General features: G+C 48.3%; 1 protein-coding gene across 1 annotated transcript in view; it reads right to left on the bottom strand.

Annotated features, from left to right (window-relative positions):
* Positions 1 to 1,464: 1,464 nt before the first annotated feature.
* Positions 1,465 to 20,399, bottom strand: part of LOC144122841 (longicornsin-like) — a 176,544-nt gene continuing 157,609 nt past the window's right edge. The window contains exon 3 of the mRNA XM_077655831.1: positions 1,465 to 1,773. Within this exon, the coding sequence (XP_077511957.1) occupies positions 1,622 to 1,773 (152 nt within the window). The 3' untranslated portion in view covers positions 1,465 to 1,621. The remainder of the gene's footprint in view (positions 1,774 to 20,399) is intronic.

Below are 20,399 nucleotides of genomic sequence, written 5' to 3'. Positions count from 1 at the left end.
TCCCAGAAGTTGGGAGATGTGCAGAGGAGGACAGGAGCACCTACCTCATGAATAGTTTTTTTTTATCTATCGTATGCCTTGTTTGTGTGTTTGTTATTTTTGTAAATAGATATCTTTCTGGTAGCTATAGGTCACAATAAAGCTTTTGTTTTCCTTAACACTGGTCGTCAGTATATGAATAGGGCACTATTTCCCCTTTTGGCCAACTAGGAAGGCTTTTTAGTAGTAGGTGCTGCCTTTTTGCAACAGCTTGCAATGCAATAATTGAAAAAGCAAAGTTAACATTACAATGTGCAGCACACATTTTGAGTTATGAAAGCTGTCATTGTGAACTGTTGGTATGCCATTAGGCTTAGCATCCCTTATTAGTCCTTACACTAACAACTCGATGCCTGCAAGCACGATCCGTGACATAGAGCTAATAACAAAGTATGCCTAGCATCTGCCGAACACCGATAAAACAGTCACCAACAGGCCGTCACCAACAGGCCGTTACCATCAGGCCGTTACCAACAGGACGTCACCAACATGCCCAAATTACGGGTTCGGAATTTATGACAGGGACCGTTCAAGATATGCCATCTGCGATTTGTATAGATTCACAGACGTATCGCTAACACAATATACACCTCTCTTCCTTATATGGAATGCCTCTGGTAGTCCCCTTGTCCTAGTATCTTTGCTTCTACCTAAAATCTTTATCTCATGAAACCGTGGTTGACACTTTTTTCAGGACTGGCAACTAGCCTGCGGCAAATGTTCTGCCGCTCGAAGGCACTTAAAACACTCAGCGCAGTGCTGAAGATGTGCACCCCTTAGGTCTTTCAGTGAGCGCGCGTGCTCACCTCCCCTTTCATTGATGCACCGCCCTGTTTGGCCCACATAGACCTTCCCGCATGACATCGGTATCTGGTAAACCACCCCGATGCTGCAATTCGTGAACTTCTTTGCATGTTTGATGCGGCAACCACTCCTGTCTTTGCTCGCAATGCGCGCGCAAAGCTGTGCCAGCTTGCGTGGGGCCGAGAAAGCAACCGGCAGGCCATGTTAGCCACTTTTTTCGAGTGGTGGGCTACCTTGTGCACATACGGCACTACCTCCGGCATGACAGCCGTTTGACAGAGGTTCTCCTCGCTTTGCACGTTACAGTATAATAGCGAATACATACCAAATACCATTTATATTAGTCACTTTTTTGTCAGCGCTGTCCTGCGCGCTTACTTCTCTTGTGTTCCCAGGTTTGTTGCTGGTTTTACTATGTTTGGAGAATGGAAGTCCTGAGTGCTGCTGTTTTAGTCCCCAGTAGTTGTATTTAGCGCGACTCTTCCCTTCCCCATTTAGATGTTTGGGGCCCGAAAGAAAACCAAAGAAAGGGCGAAGCATGGGCGAAGCATGGAGCTAAGCCGCAGTCATTTAGTAAATAAGCAGCCTTAGCAGCAAATATAATTGCAGTGAACACCCGCATCTCAGTGAAACTGTCCTTTATTTTCGCCACAACCGTAGTCACGGCCGAGCCATCAAAATTGTGACTCGCGTGCTCGATGTAGACCCATTGAAATGCTTGGCTCCGCACCACCATGGGAAGCATCCACAGTTCGCTGGGAAAGCTCCTTTCCCAGTCTTATCCCGGAATGAAAGGCGGCGGCCGCACCGGAATGTGTGTGTCGCACATGCATCGGAACCCCCGGCAGTATCCCGTGCTGCCTGGATAGAGGCGCATGCAGCGCCGCTGGCACATGAAGATCATGCCCTGCGCGCAGCCGAAGTCCCGACCTGCGACACAGGGAAAGAAACCGTCAGCACGCGCTCAGAAGGAAGAGTAATGTTGTTGGACTTGTGTATGCTTCCTCTTCTTTCCATACACTAACCATATCCTGCGGCATGTCGGACAAGCGACCAGTTTTAGTGGGAGGCAAAGGGATGCTTCCTCAGCTTCTTTCTAAATTTAGCATTAATATAACTCCGCCCGAATATGAGGACGGTCTCGATGTATTTATCAGCAGCCGCAACAGCCTAAGTGCGCCCACAGTTGGACAAATTTATTTATTTATTTCTTTATTTATTTGCATAACTACAGCGCCCTTCCGGACATTATTGTAGACGGAGGGAAAGGAACAATATGAGAGCACAGATAATAATATCAATGCAGTTGCGAAAGACGAACAATTAAACCAAAGAAAAACGATGTATGCAACTGTTTAATACGATGTTGGCATCATTCATTCACACTGTAGCTTCGAAACTGGAATAGCATGCAGCCGCAAGAAGCCATTGTCAAAGCTCATACAAGACCGTTGCGTGCGCTACTTAAGCCAAGCAGCTGCACCAACCACTTTGGGACTGACACTGCTCGCTGCATCATGTTCACGTCCATCCACCTGTTCCAGATGCTGACGTGCTGGCTGCCTTCCAGTGCGTGCCCATCCTCAGATTACCAGCCTTCAACTACCGTCTTCACCCTGACTGGAGCTAAAAACTGGAACCCGCCTTTGCTGGAATCACCTTCAGTCGCCGCGAACTCGAATCCAGCACGAATACAGCACTTCGCCTGGCAACGTACGGCATCACCAACGTGACCAGTCACAAGACCGGAGCGTGCGCTACTTCAGCCAAGTAGCTGCGCCAACCACTTGTGGCCCGACACCGCTCGCCGCACAATGTTCACGGCCATCCTCTTGTTCTAGGTTGGTTACTCAAACCCTCGTAAATAATACCAAAGTAGCAACCGCCGCCTTGTCGCGGTGTCGTGCCCCTATTTTGTCAACTGGCGTGAAATTATGTTTCTTAGTTGTGACGTGCTGGCGCTTGTAATGCTGTCGCGGTTATTGCTCTTGCTGTCAGGCGATGTCGAGTGCAACCCAGGCTCTCCCAAGAGGGATGCTGAAGTGGTCCTGGACGCTCTGAGCGCCTTGAGGAACAACACGCAGCCTTCAGTACTGAGCTGAATCAGCTACGTACTACCCAAATCGCCCATTAAAAGTTAATATCCTCACTAACAAACTGCGTGACTGCGCTGGAATTATCCCAACAGAACATGAGCATACAAGCCAAACTCAACGAAAAAGAAAACAGTAGTCTTAAAGGCCGCAAGTATTGGTGCCAGCAATCGAATGCGACGAAACAGTTCCCTCTTCCTAGGCCTTGAAGACACTGAAAATGAAACAGACTGACACAGCAGAACGGAGCGAGGACGAGAAGAAACACGAAACACAGGACGGGCGCTGTCCTCGTTCCGTTGCGCTGTGCCAGTTCGTGTCGTAGAAAGTATAAACCAGCTAGCCCACGCCAGAACTGACACACATGTTACTGGATTTTCTTATGTGTAACGCTTCCACGATGTCCCCTTTCTGTTGGGTCCCTCGATCTGAACACAAATGTCGTGTTCTCTGAACAGCGGCTTCCAGGGAATCTTTTACTTGCTGTCACCTTTGCCCTCGCAGTTCTTACAATGTTTGGCTATCTGGCCTCCTGCATTGCTTTTCACAGTCCAGTTCTCTTCACGTGCCCTCTCATTGAAGCACCTGCCGGTTTGTCCAATATGGACCCTGTCAGGGTGCGGGGAATTACATAAAGTACCCCAGAAATTCACTCTGGGAATTTCTTCTCATGCTTGATGGTACGCAGAGGCCTACTCTATTTTTTTTTTGTGTCACCAAGGCGCACACTCTTCTTAGCTTACACGGAGCCGAGAAGACAACCTTTACTCCGTAACGTCCGGCCACTTTTTTGATGCTATGTGAGACACGATGGGTGTAGGGAATAACCAGCTGCGAATCTTTTTTGAAGGTCTCTTTCTGCTTTCTACAACCTTTCATTTCTTGCAGCAGACTTTCACACACACTAGTAATTAACAAAGGTGGGTATCCAGCCAAGCAGAAGCGCTGCACTTGCTGATTGAAGCTATGCGCTGTTTTATGCATGCAGGATTTTTCGAGAGAGGACTTGCAAGTTAGGGTTATGATAGCGCGTTTCACAAGTTTAGAATGCACGCTTTCAAACGGCAGTGGGTTCATCTTTGACCTGGGGTTGTAATACCAACAAACATGTTTGGATGCGAACTCAAGTTTTCAGTCCAGGAACTGTAGGTGGTTATCAGTGGCCAACTCATGGGTGAAGGTGAGGCCCTCGGAAGTAGTTGCAGATATGCATGCCAAGAATGTTGGTCACAGCATCAGCGTGATTATTTCTTGCGGACAGGTGAAGCACGATAATATAATCAACTACCAGCGCACCATGCGCAGAACCTTTTGGCAAGAAAGTCGTTGCTCAACCTGCTGATCAAATGCTGACAGAAATATATCGCAGCGGACGGGTGCTACTGAGTAGCCGATACATATGCCAGACTTCTGTGCAAAATATTTTCCATTGTATTCGATGGCAGTGGAGTTCAAATAAAAGTTTAACATTTCAGAAAAGTTCTCTGTGCTCACACCTGCCATATTTTAAAAGCGTACTTCTCCGGTTGTATTGCCTGCCTTACTTACTCCAAGCCCGTTATACCTAGGGACACTGGCTGGGGCATTTTATTTTTCAATCTTTTTTTTCCTACCCCACCATAATTTTTGTACTGTCTGCCTATTTGCAGTGAAAAAGCTAGCATGCGGTATCGAGTAGAAAACATATTCAATGTCAATTGAAAAGAATGTGTTGCCCGTCGGAAAGCCTTCTTCAGGGTGTCTGATAACCTCAATAGAGCTGCGTACTAAAAACGGGTCCTCTCCAACGAGGTTTTGCAGGTTCGACTGAAAGTACTTCCCAATGTTCCGTTGCCAGCTTTCTTTCTCTCAAACGATTGCCCGTAGAGGACAGTCCGAATTGTGAGTCTTTCCAATGAAGAAAATATCCAAGTGACCGGTCCCATTCTTCTCGACTGCTTTGCTTAAACCGTCCAGGTGCGTACTCTTGAGCAGCTTGACGGCAAGACGTTTCTGCTTTTTTGGAAGAAAGTTAGTCTCCTTGAAATTTCTTCTTACGGCTTCAGTGACCTTTTTTCCAAATGTAGCAACGGGCAAAACGGCGATGCCTCCTTCCTTATCGGCCTGTATGATAGCGAGGCCCTTTTCTTTGAGGTAGCTTGCCACCTTCTCTAAGGAAGGTTTTCCTGTAAGCGGAACACTTACAGAGCGTCGCAGAGAGTCCGCTCCGTCCCCGATGACGCGCTCCCGCTGCTTTTCAGGAACACGCTGGCCTACCCGACGCACCATGGCAACCAGCTCGGAGCGCCTCAGTGCAGGCTCAAACGAAAACTTGGGGCCTTTTTCCAGCCCCCTCTGCACGTATCAGGCTGAGTGGCATTGCCAAGGATGGTGATGGTATTATTCTAGGGTGGAGTCAGTCTCGCACGCTGCCATACGAATTATGCGGTATTGGCAGCCAACTTCTTGTATTCGGTGATCCGCATGGAAGCTACAAAAGCGTCCAGGTGACACTAAAGAAGGTACTGAAGCCAGTCGATTCTTAAACCAGTTCCTCGTTGCCTATCTCCTCGTCTTTTACGCAGTTTTAACATTTCTTGAACTATCAACCAACCAGCCCGCAGAACGTCCTGCTCTATCATTATCAAGCCACATATTACACCTAATATTTACCAAATCTTTAGACAACGGTAGCATTCCTGATTAGAAGATAGCCCAAATTGTTCCCACTTTCAAAACAGGCTATCGCGCGTGCCCAGCTAACTAGCGTACATTATGCCTCACTAGCATATCTTATAAGCTTGCGTCCCACCTTGATTCAAATAAGTTATTTTATCCTCATCAGCATGGCTTCAGGAAATCACCTACTAGGAGGCCATCTATGTCATCAAGCTCTAAATTGTGCTCAATTGCGGTAAAGTTAAGGTAAACCAGCGTCGCTACTCGCGTTCGTGGCAGCACGCTGGTTAACTTGTGAACTGCGTAGTTTCGAAGCTTGACATTACAGAGAGTTTCTTGCAATGCTATAACGGTAGGTACCTCATCTGCTGAGAGGTTTTGTAGGTGAAGTTGCAGGTTGTCGCGCTCCGCTCGGAAGCTCCTGCAATTCTACTGCCACACTCGAATGCAGCTATGTTGTGCAGCCATGTTGGGGGGCTGCTGACGAGTCTATGAGATTTGGGCCGTTTGGCTGGTTGATGAATTTTCCTTGTATGTGGGGCTGGATTTGAGCCATAGAGGCTTCATGTGCGCTTTGACGTCGCTCGAGGGCAGTCATCCGGCCTGCAGTGTCTGCCATCCATGCTGCAGTATCAGTGCGTAGGGCGTTCATATTTTGTTCGAGGCTTTGAATTATCGGTGTTAGCTGAGTGAGTGCAGCTGTGTCTACCGAGTTGTGGGGGTTATTTTCAGCTTTCGCCTTGCGCTTAAGTGGGGGGGGGGGGGGGGGGGGGGTTGAGAGTAGATGACGCAGCGCGTGAGGAGGAGGGGGAGGCAAGGGAAGGAGTGAGTTGCTTGGGTGTGATAGTTTGTACTGCGCTGGGGGGGGGGACCGAATTCTTTGTAGGCTGTTCTCGCTTGAGAAGTAGCTGTAATTGTTGGCGGAGCTCTGCAATTTCTAAACCCTGCTGTCGGAGTTGTGCTCTGAGCTCTTCATTCTCTTTAGCGAGCGAGGGAGGTCCCGGCTTCCAGCTCACCTGTTTATCCATGGGCTGGGCTTTTGGTCCCGGTAGAGGCGGGAAGAAGGCGGACCGCTGGCTTTTCCGTGACACGGACCTGGAACCGGTTCTGAAGTTGGTCCGAAGCCGGCTGCGTGATGACCGCGGGACTGCTGAGTCGTGCTCTCGGTGGATGAAGACCAGGCGGGATTGTCTGTGGTGGTTGTAGCATTGGTGTTGGATTTCGTGTTGCCAGCCCGGTCGAACCGTACTTTGCATTTTTTGGACCCCGTGGAGTGGGAGCCACCGCACAAGATACATTTGCAGTCGCACGAGGGAATTGAAGTTGCCGGGTGGGTGCCGCCGCATCTGTGACATCGGTTGCTGACAGCTTGCGGGCAGACGTCCAACCGGTGGCCCGGTCTCCAGCAGTTAAAACAGGCCTCTACCTTAGCTTTGAAGAGGTGGCATTTATAGACGGCTCCGTAGAAGTTGAGCTGCTTGGGAACCTCCTTGGTTTTGACGAAGGTGTTCAGGATTGATTTAGTGCGACCCAAAGGGCGCGCGTCTGCTATTGTGTAGGATCAGCTAGGGTTTAGTGCGACGAGGTAGTTGAATATCTCTTCTTGGGTTTGGTTGTAGATTGCATTGTAGAGAATTCCACGTACGACATCGTCGGGCGCGGCGATGTAAGCCTTTACCGGGAATTGCTTGCCGTTGAGTTGGAGCGTCTGCAGCTGCACGTAGTTTCTGGCACGCACCTCGGCAGGCGTGCTGATTGTGAATTAGTTACTGTGTAGGTTAATTAATTAATTGGTTTTTTGGGGGGGAAAGGAAATGGCGCAGTATCTGTCTCATATATCGTTGGACAGCTGAACCGCGCCGTAAGGGAAGGGAGGTTAACTCTGAGTCGGTCGTGCTGCCGGGCGTCATGGTAGTTGAGCTTCACAGCCGCGCACACAACAGGCAGCAGCGCGCCGCCGTTACATTGTCTAAGATCCAATCCGCCCCCAGGGGCCCTATTCTCGACACGCATGGCTGCCGTTCGGCGCCATATTGTCTCTCTGATTGGCTCATAGGGCGATCACGTGCAAGTCACGAGTTTCAAATTTGTGGCGCGAAACCGTTAGGCTTCGATATCGCTTTCTGCTGTGACGTCAAAATGACGTATCCTTGAAAACAGATTTTTAGCACAGTTATACTTGGTGCCAGGTTGGTAAATTTAAGTGTCTGTGGAGAAGAAACGAAGCTACAGCTCGCAGGAAAGAAAGAACTTGGCTCGTTTTAGCAATTTTGAGAAAAAAAGTTCGTACTGTGAAGGGTTGCTTCCTAGAATGTGATTGGCTGGGTGAATGTCACGTGAATCACGTGATACGCAAGCGTAATTCAGTGAAGTCAAAATGACGTTTCGTGACGCAAAGTAAATGCTGCCATTGCTGAAAAATGCCCCATTTGGCCGACGTAATTTGAGACGGCCGCAAGATGGTCGAATTATGGTGGACATAGTCGAATTATGGCCACACTGATTTATACGGCTGTTAGCTTACCGTAGTTTGGTAGGCGCTTATTTCAAGTAATAAACTGTTCAGAAACATGGCTGTTTTGAATGTAGAAGCACTGAAACGGCGTTATAATGGTACCTCTTAATTAAGCAGCCTTTTAGAGCCTTAATTATCAGAGCGTAATTTTACACCCGCGTGAGGACTCTAGCTGCGCTCCCGTTTCAAACACTTCTCTCATGCTAAGAAATTATTGGTCCGCGCGGTCGCGGTTACTACAGCGCGGATATGGCGGCGTCCGTAGCTGCCGTTTGTTGTCACAGGCTGCGAGAAGCGAGGCATTCGTGAGTGCGCCTCAGTGTTTTCGAAGTACTGCACGGTTCGTGAGTTTGACGGCCTGGCCTGTGATATATGGTGTGGTGGCTGTGCAAGAAGCTTTGCGTCAAGAGGCAGCGCGTGAGCACCTTGGTCTGCCTTAAACATGGGATTGTAGGTGCTCCGGCCGTTACTCTGATCCTGTGTTTCAAGGCGCGATCGGTAGCTGTGAACGTCTGGACACCAATTAGTTCAGTGTTTGCCTCTATTTACACGCTGTCACTGACCTGATATTCAACTGCGTGAGTGATGAGAGGGTGGCACAAAAGGTTGTCTGCCGGCTGAGCAACATGCTTCCTGAATGTGTTCGGCTTGTCGGCGGGACTGTGCTCATCAGTGCATCATCTGTGTGCTTAATTTGTGTGCATCAGTGTCTGTGTGAATAAGGGCAGTTTCTGAAGACAGCGGTGTCAGCAAGGCAGCGTACAAGGGCTACCCGTACATGTGCCGGGTACATCGTCTCGAGCATCGATGAGGTAAGGGAAACAGCAACGAAAAATTGGTGTTGACTTTCTTCGGATGGCTGCATGCAAGGTTATTCATATTGATGGCTGGTGGCTTTCTTCGGGTGTGTAATAACAAATCTTATGTTCCTACCCTTTTTTTGGTCACATGCAAACAGCTATGAATCTCATGGCACATTTATTTGTAGCCTATTAAGCCCAGGAGGTTTTGGGAAATAATAAATCCGCAAGCAACTCGCATCATCGCTCTAACGAATGCCGCAGGCGAGGATGCCAGTGATACTGAATGTGCCCAAATATTTAATCGCGCGTTTGTATCTGTTTTCACAAACGAAACTGCCTCACCATTGCCCACTCCGCCTACTCTAACACTCCCAGCAATGTCTCCCATCGAAATCACAGCGCAGGGTATCGAAAACCTTATCGACAGAATTAAACTTTCGTCAGCCGCTGGAGTGGACGAAATGAACTCAAAAGTACTGAAAAACACAAAACACATTTCTGCCATTTATCTCTCATTACTGTTTCTGCAATAGCTGTCGACAGGAACTCTACCGGACGACTGGAAGGTGGGGAGGGTCATCCCGGCCCACAAATCAGGTCAAAAGGATTCTCCGCTAAATTATCGTCCCATCTCCTTAACCAGCGTGCCTTGCAAAATCATGGAACATGTCATCTATTCCCATATCATAAACTTTCTAGATTCAAACAGCTTCCTTGATCCGGCTCAACACGGGTTTCGTAGGGGGCTCTCCTGCGAAACCCAACTGGCAATCTTCACTCACGACGTGCATGCTAACCTTGACCGCAACCTGCAGACCGATGCGTTATTTTTAGATTTTGCGAAGGCATTTGACAAGGTACCTCACCAGCGCCTAATACTAAAACTCGCCCTTTTAAATTTACACCCTAATATCCTGCAATGGATTAAAGAATTTCTAGCTAACCGATCTCAGTTCGTTTCTATTAACAACCACCGCTCAAGCGCTCTCCCTGTTAAATCTGGCGTCCCTCAGGGATCTGTGCTCGGCCCACTCTTGTTTCTAATATATATTAATGATCTAGCTTCACATGTGTCATGTAAAATTCGTATCTTCGCTGATGACTGCGTAATCTATCGCACTGTCACTAACATTTCTGATCAAATGGCCCTTCAAAACGACCTTAACAGCGTCCATAAATGGTGTGACCTCTGGCTAATGACGCTAAATGCTAACAAATGCAAACTCATTTCCTTTCATCGACAACACAACCCTCTTATTTTTTCCTATGCAGTTGCTAACTCGTTTATAGAAAGCGTCCAATCGTTTAGGTATCTTGATGTCACCCTCTGCAGCGATCTTTCTTGGCGAACACACATTACCACAATCATATCATCTGCTAACAGATCTCTAGGATTCATGAAACGTCATCTTCGTCATGCGCCGCAACACGTGAAGCTTCTCGCTTATAAAACCCTCATCAGACCCAAACTTGAGTACGCCAGCCCCATCTGGAGCCCACACCATGCATACCTAACAAATGCACTTGAATCAGTTCAGAACCGCGCCATTCGTTTCATTCACTCTGCATATTCATATACCACCAGCGTTTCAGCTCTGAAGAAGAATTCCGCTCTTGAAAGCCTCGCAGACCGCCGCCGCATTGCCAGCCTCTATTTGCTCCACAAGTTTTTCCATAGTTCTCTAAATCAACCACCCTACATTACTCATCCGAACCGCATATCTCACCGCACTGCCCATCCGTTTCAGATCGCCCGCCCTGTGTCGCGTACTGCAACTTTTTCAGGTTCATTTTTTCTCCGAACTGTTGTGGACTGGAATGGCCTCCCCACCGATATCGCTGCCATCACACACCTGTCTGCATTTTCAGATACGCTAAGCAATTGTTTCAAAGAAATGACTTGTACTTGTTGATCAACATATTAACCCACCCCTTATGCAATACCCCCTGAAGGGGGTCTTTAAGGTGAATAAAGTGAAGTGAAGAGGAAGCCTTGTGCAAATAAAAACAGCATTTCAAAATAGTCTTGTCCGTAAAGTAAAACACGAGTTTTCAGATTACTACAATATGCGGATGTGGGTGACTCGTAGGGCGTCTGCATGTCTACGGTTTTCTTTCGTTGCACACAAACACAATGGCTTGGCATTTTGATAAATGCAGTTTCAAAAGCATTCATGTAGTGAGATTTTAGTGCAGTTAAACATTCTGAGGTTATGTTAACCTTGGACTACCCCTACAATGTGCCTTGTATCAGTTGCCTTCACTGCAACACAATAAAAATAAATATGTAATAATTATTTATACCCATCAGTCTGGCTGTAGTCAAGCTGTTTTCCCAGTTCTGTTTTACTTCCTCCATCATTTTGATAGAGATGACCAATAAAATATAACTGTTACAAAAGCAGTTTATTTGAGTAGTAGTTACAGTCATACGTGAAACTTTAGTTTGATAATTACAGCCCTGTGGTGTCTTGTATTTGAAAGTCTTTTCTCTTGTGTGTATGAAACTTGCATTGCACTCAAGGTCACGCACTAAAGACAGTGTTGATTGCCTTCCAGGTGACATGTGTATATTGTGCCTCTTCGATGCATCCCTGCTATCCTAGGAAGTCATGTGCTGAGGAATGCTGCTGCAAGGTTCAACATCGTTCACATCTCAGCTAGAGTGCTTCTCAGGCAAAGAATCATTCTTTGGAAGGGTTGCATTGGATGTCTTCACAAGTGTCAAGTGCTGTACATATGGAACCGGATTCTTTTCACAGGCGATCACAACTTGCACTGTGCAACACATTGCATGCATCCGCACTTAGCTGCAGGACTCACTGCCATAGTTTTCACCTGTAGTCATGCTGTGATCAGTCTATGTAAACATTTTTATGCTTCAAGTTTCATTGAACACAGCAAGAAAGCTGTTCAAGTCTGTGATTTTTGTGCTGCTCTTTAAACAGGACCAAATTTTAATTTCAGTTTGTCACTAGAGTGTGTAATGACAGGTGTGTTTGATGTGTAGACTAGGCTTTTCTCTAGTGCTGCAGTTCTTCACGTGACAGAAAGCGTAGAAGAATCTTTTCTCCTACCATCTGCAAATTGTCCGGATGTGTGCTTAAACACATGCTTTAACGCTACTGAACAGTTGCTAATTCTTAATGTACTGCATTGCTGTGTGCTCTCTTTATGCAGAATGTGCATGTTGGTGCTTTAGTGCAGTGAAACAGAGGAAGTCACCAAAATGTTTTTCTCCTGCCAGCAGAGCTTTGAACCAGTACTTGTCTTTGATTTCTGTTAAAAGTTTGTCCTCAATGACGTGATTACTGCTTCACTGAAATTTCTTGACATGCACAAAACATAGGGATGTGTAAGCAGTCATTTATCACATCTTGCTCATGGCGCAGTCTGATTTTGTAGGCAACTGTTCGTCCGATAGAAGGTCCCTAATGCGTCATCTGTGTGTGCTCACAGAGCAAAGCAAGCTTTGTCTCCTTTTCCGCTGTGCCTGTTTTCTACTGTTGCTTTTAAATGCTATGTGTAGTGATACAGCAATCCACTAGTTTTCCTCTGAGCAAAAAGTGAGGAAACTCTTTCATGTTTGCCATCTGCCAAGCTTGTATGAATGAAATACAAGGCAGCTGTCTGCTAGTTCGACCAGTTTCACTGTGTAAGACCCTGCTTTTACCAACCTTGTTGCTCGTACTTTGCTTCTTGGCTGCTGCTAATGCTGTTAGGCGAATTTGACAAAAAATTCCAGATAATCTGTCCAACCTATGTTTCTTTGGTAAAACTGGGGCATCAATGGACACATTGCTACTTTTTTATTCAACACAGGAATCTACTGGATTTGGCACTTCGTGAAATTGGCATTATCAATGCGCACATATACCGCATCACACTTCTTTAACACATTGCAACTTGTCTAGTTACCGGAGAAATCTGCCTCTGTGACCCTGATGTGTGCGGGATTTTACCACTTTTGCTGTGTGGCAGCAGCAATCGGCTCATTACTGTCATTGCCATCACATGTCCTGTAGCAGTCATGAAATTTTCTTTTGCATCAAAAACAAATGTGTTTGTTGCGATACTTTGCAGGAAGGAAGTTTGTTCTACAGCTGACTTGCTCCAAAATTTTGCTTCAGCTTCAAAAGAAAATTGGAAGCAAAGCAATTATTTTTTTAAACAAGCTAATATTTCAGGGGGCTCAAATTTTGTGCAATATATCTTCCAGTGCACTCAATTTCCACTAACATATTGCAGTTTTCTCTGCGTTTGTATTACAGCTTATTTGTTTAGTCAATAAAATGCACCAGTTTCACTTACATCTATCCTGATCACCAGTTTATCGTCTACTTTACCCAGTACTCAGGCCATCCTTTGTGATTAACTGTGTCATTGCCACCAATGTCTAATCCCACCTCTGTGTAAAATTATATGTGCATGCGTGGCTGTGCGATGTTCGGCAAAAAAAGATGCAAATGACTAAATGCATGAGAAAATTGCATTCAACCCTTTAGGGCACTTTGTACACAACTGCGTACATTGCGAACTCATTTTTTTCTGGGTTTGCATTAGTTGTCACTGATTTATTCATTTCAATCCCATTTAGCATCCATCGTCGACTAAATAGGGTGCTTTTTATGGTTGCAGCACATATTTTTCTGACAGAATACAACAGCATAGCAACTGCGCCAGTATTTATGTTTGTAAACAATACCTAGATCAAAAATTGGAATGCTTGTTCTGCTTCGTATTTGGAATTTCTGTTTTGGTCTTTAATGGTGCGCCAGCTGTCTTCAATTGTAATGAATTGCAGGGTTGTAGTCAAGTCTTCAGGCCACATGGTCTGCTTTTGATCCCCGAAGTGCAACACTCACTGTTCTTGAAGCTTAAAGGGCCTTGAAAGGCTAAAACAAGGGTTTTCCTCACCTTGCAGAAGTTTATAGCATGATGGGTGCCTTGAATATTTCACTGCACAGCTAAAAAGTGAACCCTGTGGCGTGAAGTCATCACGTAGGGGTGTACATGCACCGTATCGGTGCAATTCCTACTGCTGACTTCTCCTTTTAGCTGTGTATTGTATGGTGCTGTGAGGATAATTTATTTCGTGTTGAACAATCTGCTGTGGTTTATTAATTATCATGAATACATCCTACGTGGTGCACACATTAAATACCTACCGAAAGCCAGTGGCTGCCGTCGCTGGCTAGATTGTTTTTTGTGCATCCTGGAGACTTTTATTTTAATAGTACCCTAACCAGAACACTACCGCTGTCTGTATTGGTGCCTCCCATATGTTTTCCTGTGGGCGACATCAACATTGAATGTCTTGCTTTTTTCTGTCTACTCATATGCTTTTGTTTTTCCTGCCATGTTCCTGCCTCTGTTGCTGCAATATCTGGCTGTATTAAATTCGAAAAAGCGGTTATCAATTTTATGTGTTCCCCCACTCTTCTTTGTATGCCTCCGGGCCTTCAGAGTATGAAAATTAATTTCCTCCTTGTCTCTAGGGCTCTTAAGTTTACTGTCATGTTTTTGTTCTGCTTCAGCTCTTGGGCTCATGGTGCCACTTAGTTGTCTCTTTAAATACTGCGTGCAAGATCAACTGGAATGCTTGGCCCCAAAACACATGTTCGGGCTTTGTGTGACGTGTACTAGGCAATGAGTGTGGATACATGAACATTAAATTAAGTTTCTTGCGTCATACAAATAAACCTGCCGAGGTGGCTCAGTGGTTATGGTGGTTGGCTGCTGACCCGAAAGACGCAGGTTCAATCCCGGCCGCAGCGGTAGAGGCCCGTGTACTGTGCGATGCCAGTTCACGGCAAAGAACCCGAGGAGGTCGAAATTATCGAGAGCTCTCTACTACAGCATCTCTCATAGCTTGAGTCGCTTTGGGATCATAAACCCCATAAAACAAAGCAAACAAAGCAAGTATCTTGCACATTGCATGTGTCTCAGTGTAATATGGTGTCATCACCGATATTTACTCTCTACCTCTATGTTCTGTTACGTCTCGCCTACGACGCGCGGTATAGCCGGCGCGGATGCAACGGACGCCGCGGCTTCGTTCATCGCGGCCGCAACGCCTCCCGCCAAGCGCGTCCAGGCAGGTTTCAGTGCCACGTGTCGTCGTGCGTGCGTGTGTGTGTGTGTGTGTGCATGTTGGTGCCCACGCTTGTCAAAGCGCGGCAGCCGGGGAGAGGAGCTCCCCAACTGGGAGGCGAGGAGGTCTGACCGGCGCCGGCCCGGCGGACGCGCCCGTCACGTCTGGACATGTCCGTGCGTCGCCGTCTTGTGCGACTCATCCCAAGCCGTTCCTTCTTGCCCTCGACTCCGAGGGTATAAAAAGACAGCTGCGCCGAACGCCAAGAGACTCCGATTTCTTCCTTCGAGTAACGTGGTCGCCCTGACCGGCTGCTCTTTTGCGATGCCAGAATAAACAAGTTGTTCTGTTGCCAGTCGACTCATCCTTCGCCGGGACCTTCGGATGTTTCCAGCTTTGCCCCAGGCCGCCAGGCCAACGCTACCCTTGGGGCTCTTGCAACCCATTTGCAACAACTGGTTGCCAGCGGTGGGATCCCGACAACGGAGGCCAGCAGCGAAGATATGCGGTCAACTGTATGCTGAGCAGCACAACGACCATCCGGGAGCAGTGCAACGAGCCCTGTGTGATGACTGGTTGCCTGCAGCGGAACGACTGCGCTGAATTCTTGGCTGCGAGGTTTGGTGAGTGCGGGACTTTCTTCTTCTGAGTTTTGCCAGGCTTTTGTTAGTGTCAGAAACAGAGCTGGTAATTGTGGTTGTCGTTGCTGCCGGGTTAGTTTGCGGCAAGACAATAGTAGGCAGTAGAGAAAGCAGCATTCGGAGCAGCCATGGATTTGAAGTCGTTGCGCAAACCGAAATTGCTGGAGCTTGCAAGAGAGTTGGGTCTGGATGTCTCAGACAAACTCAGAAAACCAGAACTGCTAAGGGCTATTCTTGAGTTGGAGGCTGAGGATGACGAGCTGTCGGAATGCCTTGAGACCATTGAGGAGAGGGAGCAAAAAGAGAAAGACGAGCGCGAACGTAAAGAACAAAAAGAGAAAGACGAGCGCGAACGTAAAGAACAAAAAGAAAAAGAGAAAGACGAGCGCGAACGTAAAGAGCAAAAAGAGGAGCGCGAACGTAAAGAGCAAAAAGAGAAAGAAGAGCGCGACCACGCTTTAGAAATGAAGCGTCTCGATGTAGAGATGGAACGCGCTCGTAATGGAAGTCAGGCACACGGTGCAGGAGAACGGGTATCGTTCAAAATGACTGGCCTGATGCGGCCGTTTAAGCTTGGAGAGGACATTGGTTTGTTCCTGGTTAACTTTGAGCGAACGTGCGAGAAGCAGGGGTTCTCTCGGGAAACGTGGCCACAGCGCTTGCTCACTTTGTTACCCGGCGAGGCGGCCGACGTAGTCGCTCGCTTGAAGAGAGAGGAGGCAGAGGATTTCGACCAAGTGAAATCGAGTCTGCTAAAAAAGTACAGGCTGTCAGCGGAGGCGTTCCGTCGGAAGTTTCGGGAAAATGAAAAAGGCAGAAGTGAGTCATATACAGAGTTTGCCTACAGGCTTATGTCAAACATGCAGGAGTGGCTCAAAGAAGAGAAAGCGTTTGGTGACCACGAGAAAATTCTGCAATGTTTCGGGCTGGAACAGTTTTATAGTCGGTTACCTGAGAACGTGCGGTACTGGGTCTTGGATAGGCCAGACGTTAGTACAGTGGCTAAAGCCGCCGAGCTAGCCGAGGAGTTTGTGACGCGTCGGGCTCGCGGAGCTAAGGACGGTCAAAAGGGTGAATTTGGCTCCAAGTCTGAGAGGCCGAAGTTCACACCCATGAGAGCAAGGGGGGACACACGTAGTGCGGATGCGAGTGAAAGCAGTCCGACCGAACGTAAGGAGACGGCGGCAGCCGAAGCCGAACGCAGAAAGCGGTTCGAGAGGAGGCAAGCGCGCGTGTGTTATACGTGCCAGAAGCCGGGTCACTTTTCGGCGCAGTGTCCAGAAACAAAAAGAGAAGTCGTGTGTTTGTCATTATGTAGCACTGACGAGAACATGAAGCTTCTCGAGCCTTACATGCGAGACTTCCTCGTGAACGGGAAAGAGTGCCGAGTGCTTCGTGATACCGCAGCTACAATGGATGTAGTTCACCCCTCTTACGTAGAACCCGATATGTTCACGGGCGAGTGCGCATGGATCAAGCAAGCCGTGGAAGCTCATAGCGTGTGTCTGCCCGTAGCAAAAGTGCTTATTGAAGGACCTTTCGGAGCACTTGAGACTGAGGCCGTAGTGTCATCTAGGCTGCCCCCCCAGTACCCGTACCTATTTTCGAACAGGTCCGATCACCTCCTGCGCGAGAAGGGGCTTTTGTTTGGTGAGGCTAGCGTTCAGGCCTTAACCAGATCGAGAGTTCGGGAGCTCGCTGCAAAGGCGGTAGTTGCGGGGCCGACGTTGTCGAACAATGAAAAAGGGTCGGAGGCGCAGCAAGCTGATATTCCGAGCACGTCCGAACTGGATAAAATTGAGCCTGTAGCGTTGAAGGCACCAGGTACTGGAGAGGAAATGCCCGACACGGGAAAGTTAGAAGAGCTTCCGGGACTAGGCTCAGTGACGAACAGGGAAGACACTGATCAGGTCATTAGTGACTTAATCATTAAAGCACCGCTGTCGCCTGAGCAGAAAACCGAACTACACCAACTCTTACAAGAGTTTCAAGGTCAGTTCTCTGAGAGGCCTGGTAGGACTTCTGTCCTTACTCATGATATAGAACTTACCTCGCCAGAGCCAGTACGATCCAAGGCGTACCGGGTGTCACCCCGCCAGCGCGATATTATGGAGGCTGAGGTAAAGAAAATGCTACAGCTCGGTGTTATTGAGGCGGGTGAGAGTGATTATACCTCCCCTTTGATTTTAGTTGAGGTACCGGGCAAGGAACCTCGTCCTTGCGTCGACTACCGCAGGCTTAATTCCATCACTAAGGATCAAATTTATCCGATCCCTAACATCGAGGAGCGCCTTGAGAAAGTTAGTAGCGCTCAGTTTATTTCCACCCTAGATCTTGTCAGGGGTTATTGGCAGGTTCCACTTACAGAAGAGGCTAGTAGGTATGCGGCGTTCATTTCACCAATGGGAACATTCCGTCCTAAAGTTTTGAGTTTTGGTTTGAAGAACGCGCCATACTGCTTTTCAAGCCTCATGGACAAAGTGTTGCGGGGACAGGAAGAATTCGCTTTACCGTATTTAGACGACGTAGCGATATTTTCCGCATCCTGGTCTGAGCATATGGCACACTTGCGGGCAGTGCTAACCCGCCTGCGCGAAGCGGGCTTGACAGTCAAGGCTCCCAAGTGCCAATTAGCACAGGCCGAGGTTGTCTACCTCGGTCACGTGATTGGACAGGGTCGTCGCCGCCCCTCTGAAATAAAGGTGGCCGCTGTGCGAGACTTCCCGCAACCGCGCACGAAGACCGATATTCGGTCGTTCTTAGGTGTCGCCGGCTACTATCAGAGGTACATCCCCAGGTACTCCGATATCGCGGCTCCCCTGACGGATGCTCTAAGAAAAACAGAGCCCCAAACAGTCGTCTGGAGCGAGACAAAGGAAAGAGCTTTTAGCGCCCTAAAGAGCGCCCTAACAAGCCAACCTGTGCTACGATCGCCAGACTACACAAAAGGGTTCGTTGTTCAGTGCGATGCTAGTGAGCGAGGCATGGGCGTTGTACTGTGCCAAAGGGACAATGGAGAAGTGGAACACCCCGTCCTGTATGCTAGTCGTAAGCTGACCTGTCGTGAGCAGGCGTACAGCGCCACCGAGAAAGAGTGTGCGTGTCTCGTGTGGGCCGTTCAGAAATTGTCATGCTACCTAGCCGGCTCGAGGTTTATCATTGAGACGGATCACTGCCCTCTCCAATGGCTGCAGACCATATCTCCCAAAAATGGCCGCCTCCTGCGCTGGAGCCTCGCTTTGCAACAATATTCCTTTGAGGTGCGTTACAAAAAGGGGAGTCTCAACGGTAACGCCGATGGCTTAAGTCGAAGCCCCTAACGTAGGAATCCGCCTCAAAGTTGTTTGTTACTGATGTTTTCTTCCTGAGGCAGGATTTTTAACATATTGCTTTTGTTTAGTGTTTCAAAGTGATTATATGCTTTCTAGTGCAATTTTCCAATTTGTGGACGCGTTCTGAGTGCTGCTTGACTACTGTAAGGAACTAGGCAGTAGTATAAAAGGGGAAAGAGCCTGGCAGAGCTTAGTGAGGGTTGTCTCGTGCTTGCTGACTGAGCGGTTGCGTTTCGGCGTAGTTCTAACGCTTGCTGGGAACGAGCACAAAAATGGCAACTCTCCCGAAGTCACTTTGCAGTGTCCTGTGTGATCCTGAACATGTGAACGAGGCCTTCTCTGTGCGCTGCGCTCAAGCAACGTCGAGGGACGATCGGTTTCGATTACGAGCATCACCGAGCGACATCCCTCTGGACAGCGGATGCAGTTCCCTGACCATCGGGATCTCCTTCTCCCGGCGGGGCGGTCTGTTACGTCTCGCCTACGACGCGCGGTATAGCCGGCGCGGATGCAACGGACGCCGCGGCTTCGTTCATCGCGGCCGCAACGCCTCCCGCCAAGCGCGTCCAGGCAGGTTTCAGTGCCACGTGTCGTCGTGCGTGCGTGTGTGTGTGTGTGTGTGTGTGCATGTTGGTGCCCACGCTTGTCAAAGCGCGGCAGCCGGGGAGAGGAGCTCCCCAACTGGGAGGCGAGGAGGTCTGACCGGCGCCGGCCCGGCGGACGCGCCCGTCACGTCTGGACATGTCCGTGCGTCGCCGTCTTGTGCGACTCATCCCAAGCCGTTCCTTCTTGCCCTCGACTCCGAGGGTATAAAAAGACAGCTGCGCCGAACGCCAAGAGACTCCGATTTCTTTCTTCGAGTAACGTGGTCGCCCTGACCGGCTGCTCTTTTGCGATGCCAGAATAAACAAGTTGTTCTGTTGCCAGTCGACTCATCCTTCGCCGGGACCTTCGGATGTTTCCAGCTTTGCCCCAGGCCGCCAGGCCAACGCTACCCTTGGGGCTTGCAACCCATTTGCAACAGTTCCTTCCCTGGCCCTTTGTGGAATAACAGGTGAAGGAACTTTTCCTTATCCGACCTCTCAACCTTTTCTGGCATATATCTTTCTCTCTTACTTGGAAGCTTGCTGTACTGTACTTGATCAGGCATCTAAAGGAGCTGCTTGATTTTATGGTAGGTGCATAACTGTTATTCTACAACGAAGAAACTTCAAGACGCTGCCTGACTCGTGTTGCTTGTGTGGACAGCAAGGGAGGTGAGGCGGCCTGTAAGCGCTCAAGAAAATAATTTTGCCCCACCTCACAGAATGTTGTGCTTACTTGCATCGCACATATAGTGTAGCTGCTTCTGTGTGGTGGTCGTGAGTGTTGCGCATTCACTTGAAGAAGTAGAAAAAATTTATGCCTTTCTAGGAAGGAA

The sequence above is a fragment of the Amblyomma americanum genome, chromosome 3, assembly GCF_052857255.1.
Source record: "Amblyomma americanum isolate KBUSLIRL-KWMA chromosome 3, ASM5285725v1, whole genome shotgun sequence".
Lineage (NCBI taxonomy): Eukaryota > Metazoa > Arthropoda > Arachnida > Ixodida > Ixodidae > Amblyomma > Amblyomma americanum.
Note: the sequence above shows the minus strand (reverse complement) of the source record. Positions and strands in the feature narration are given on the sequence as shown.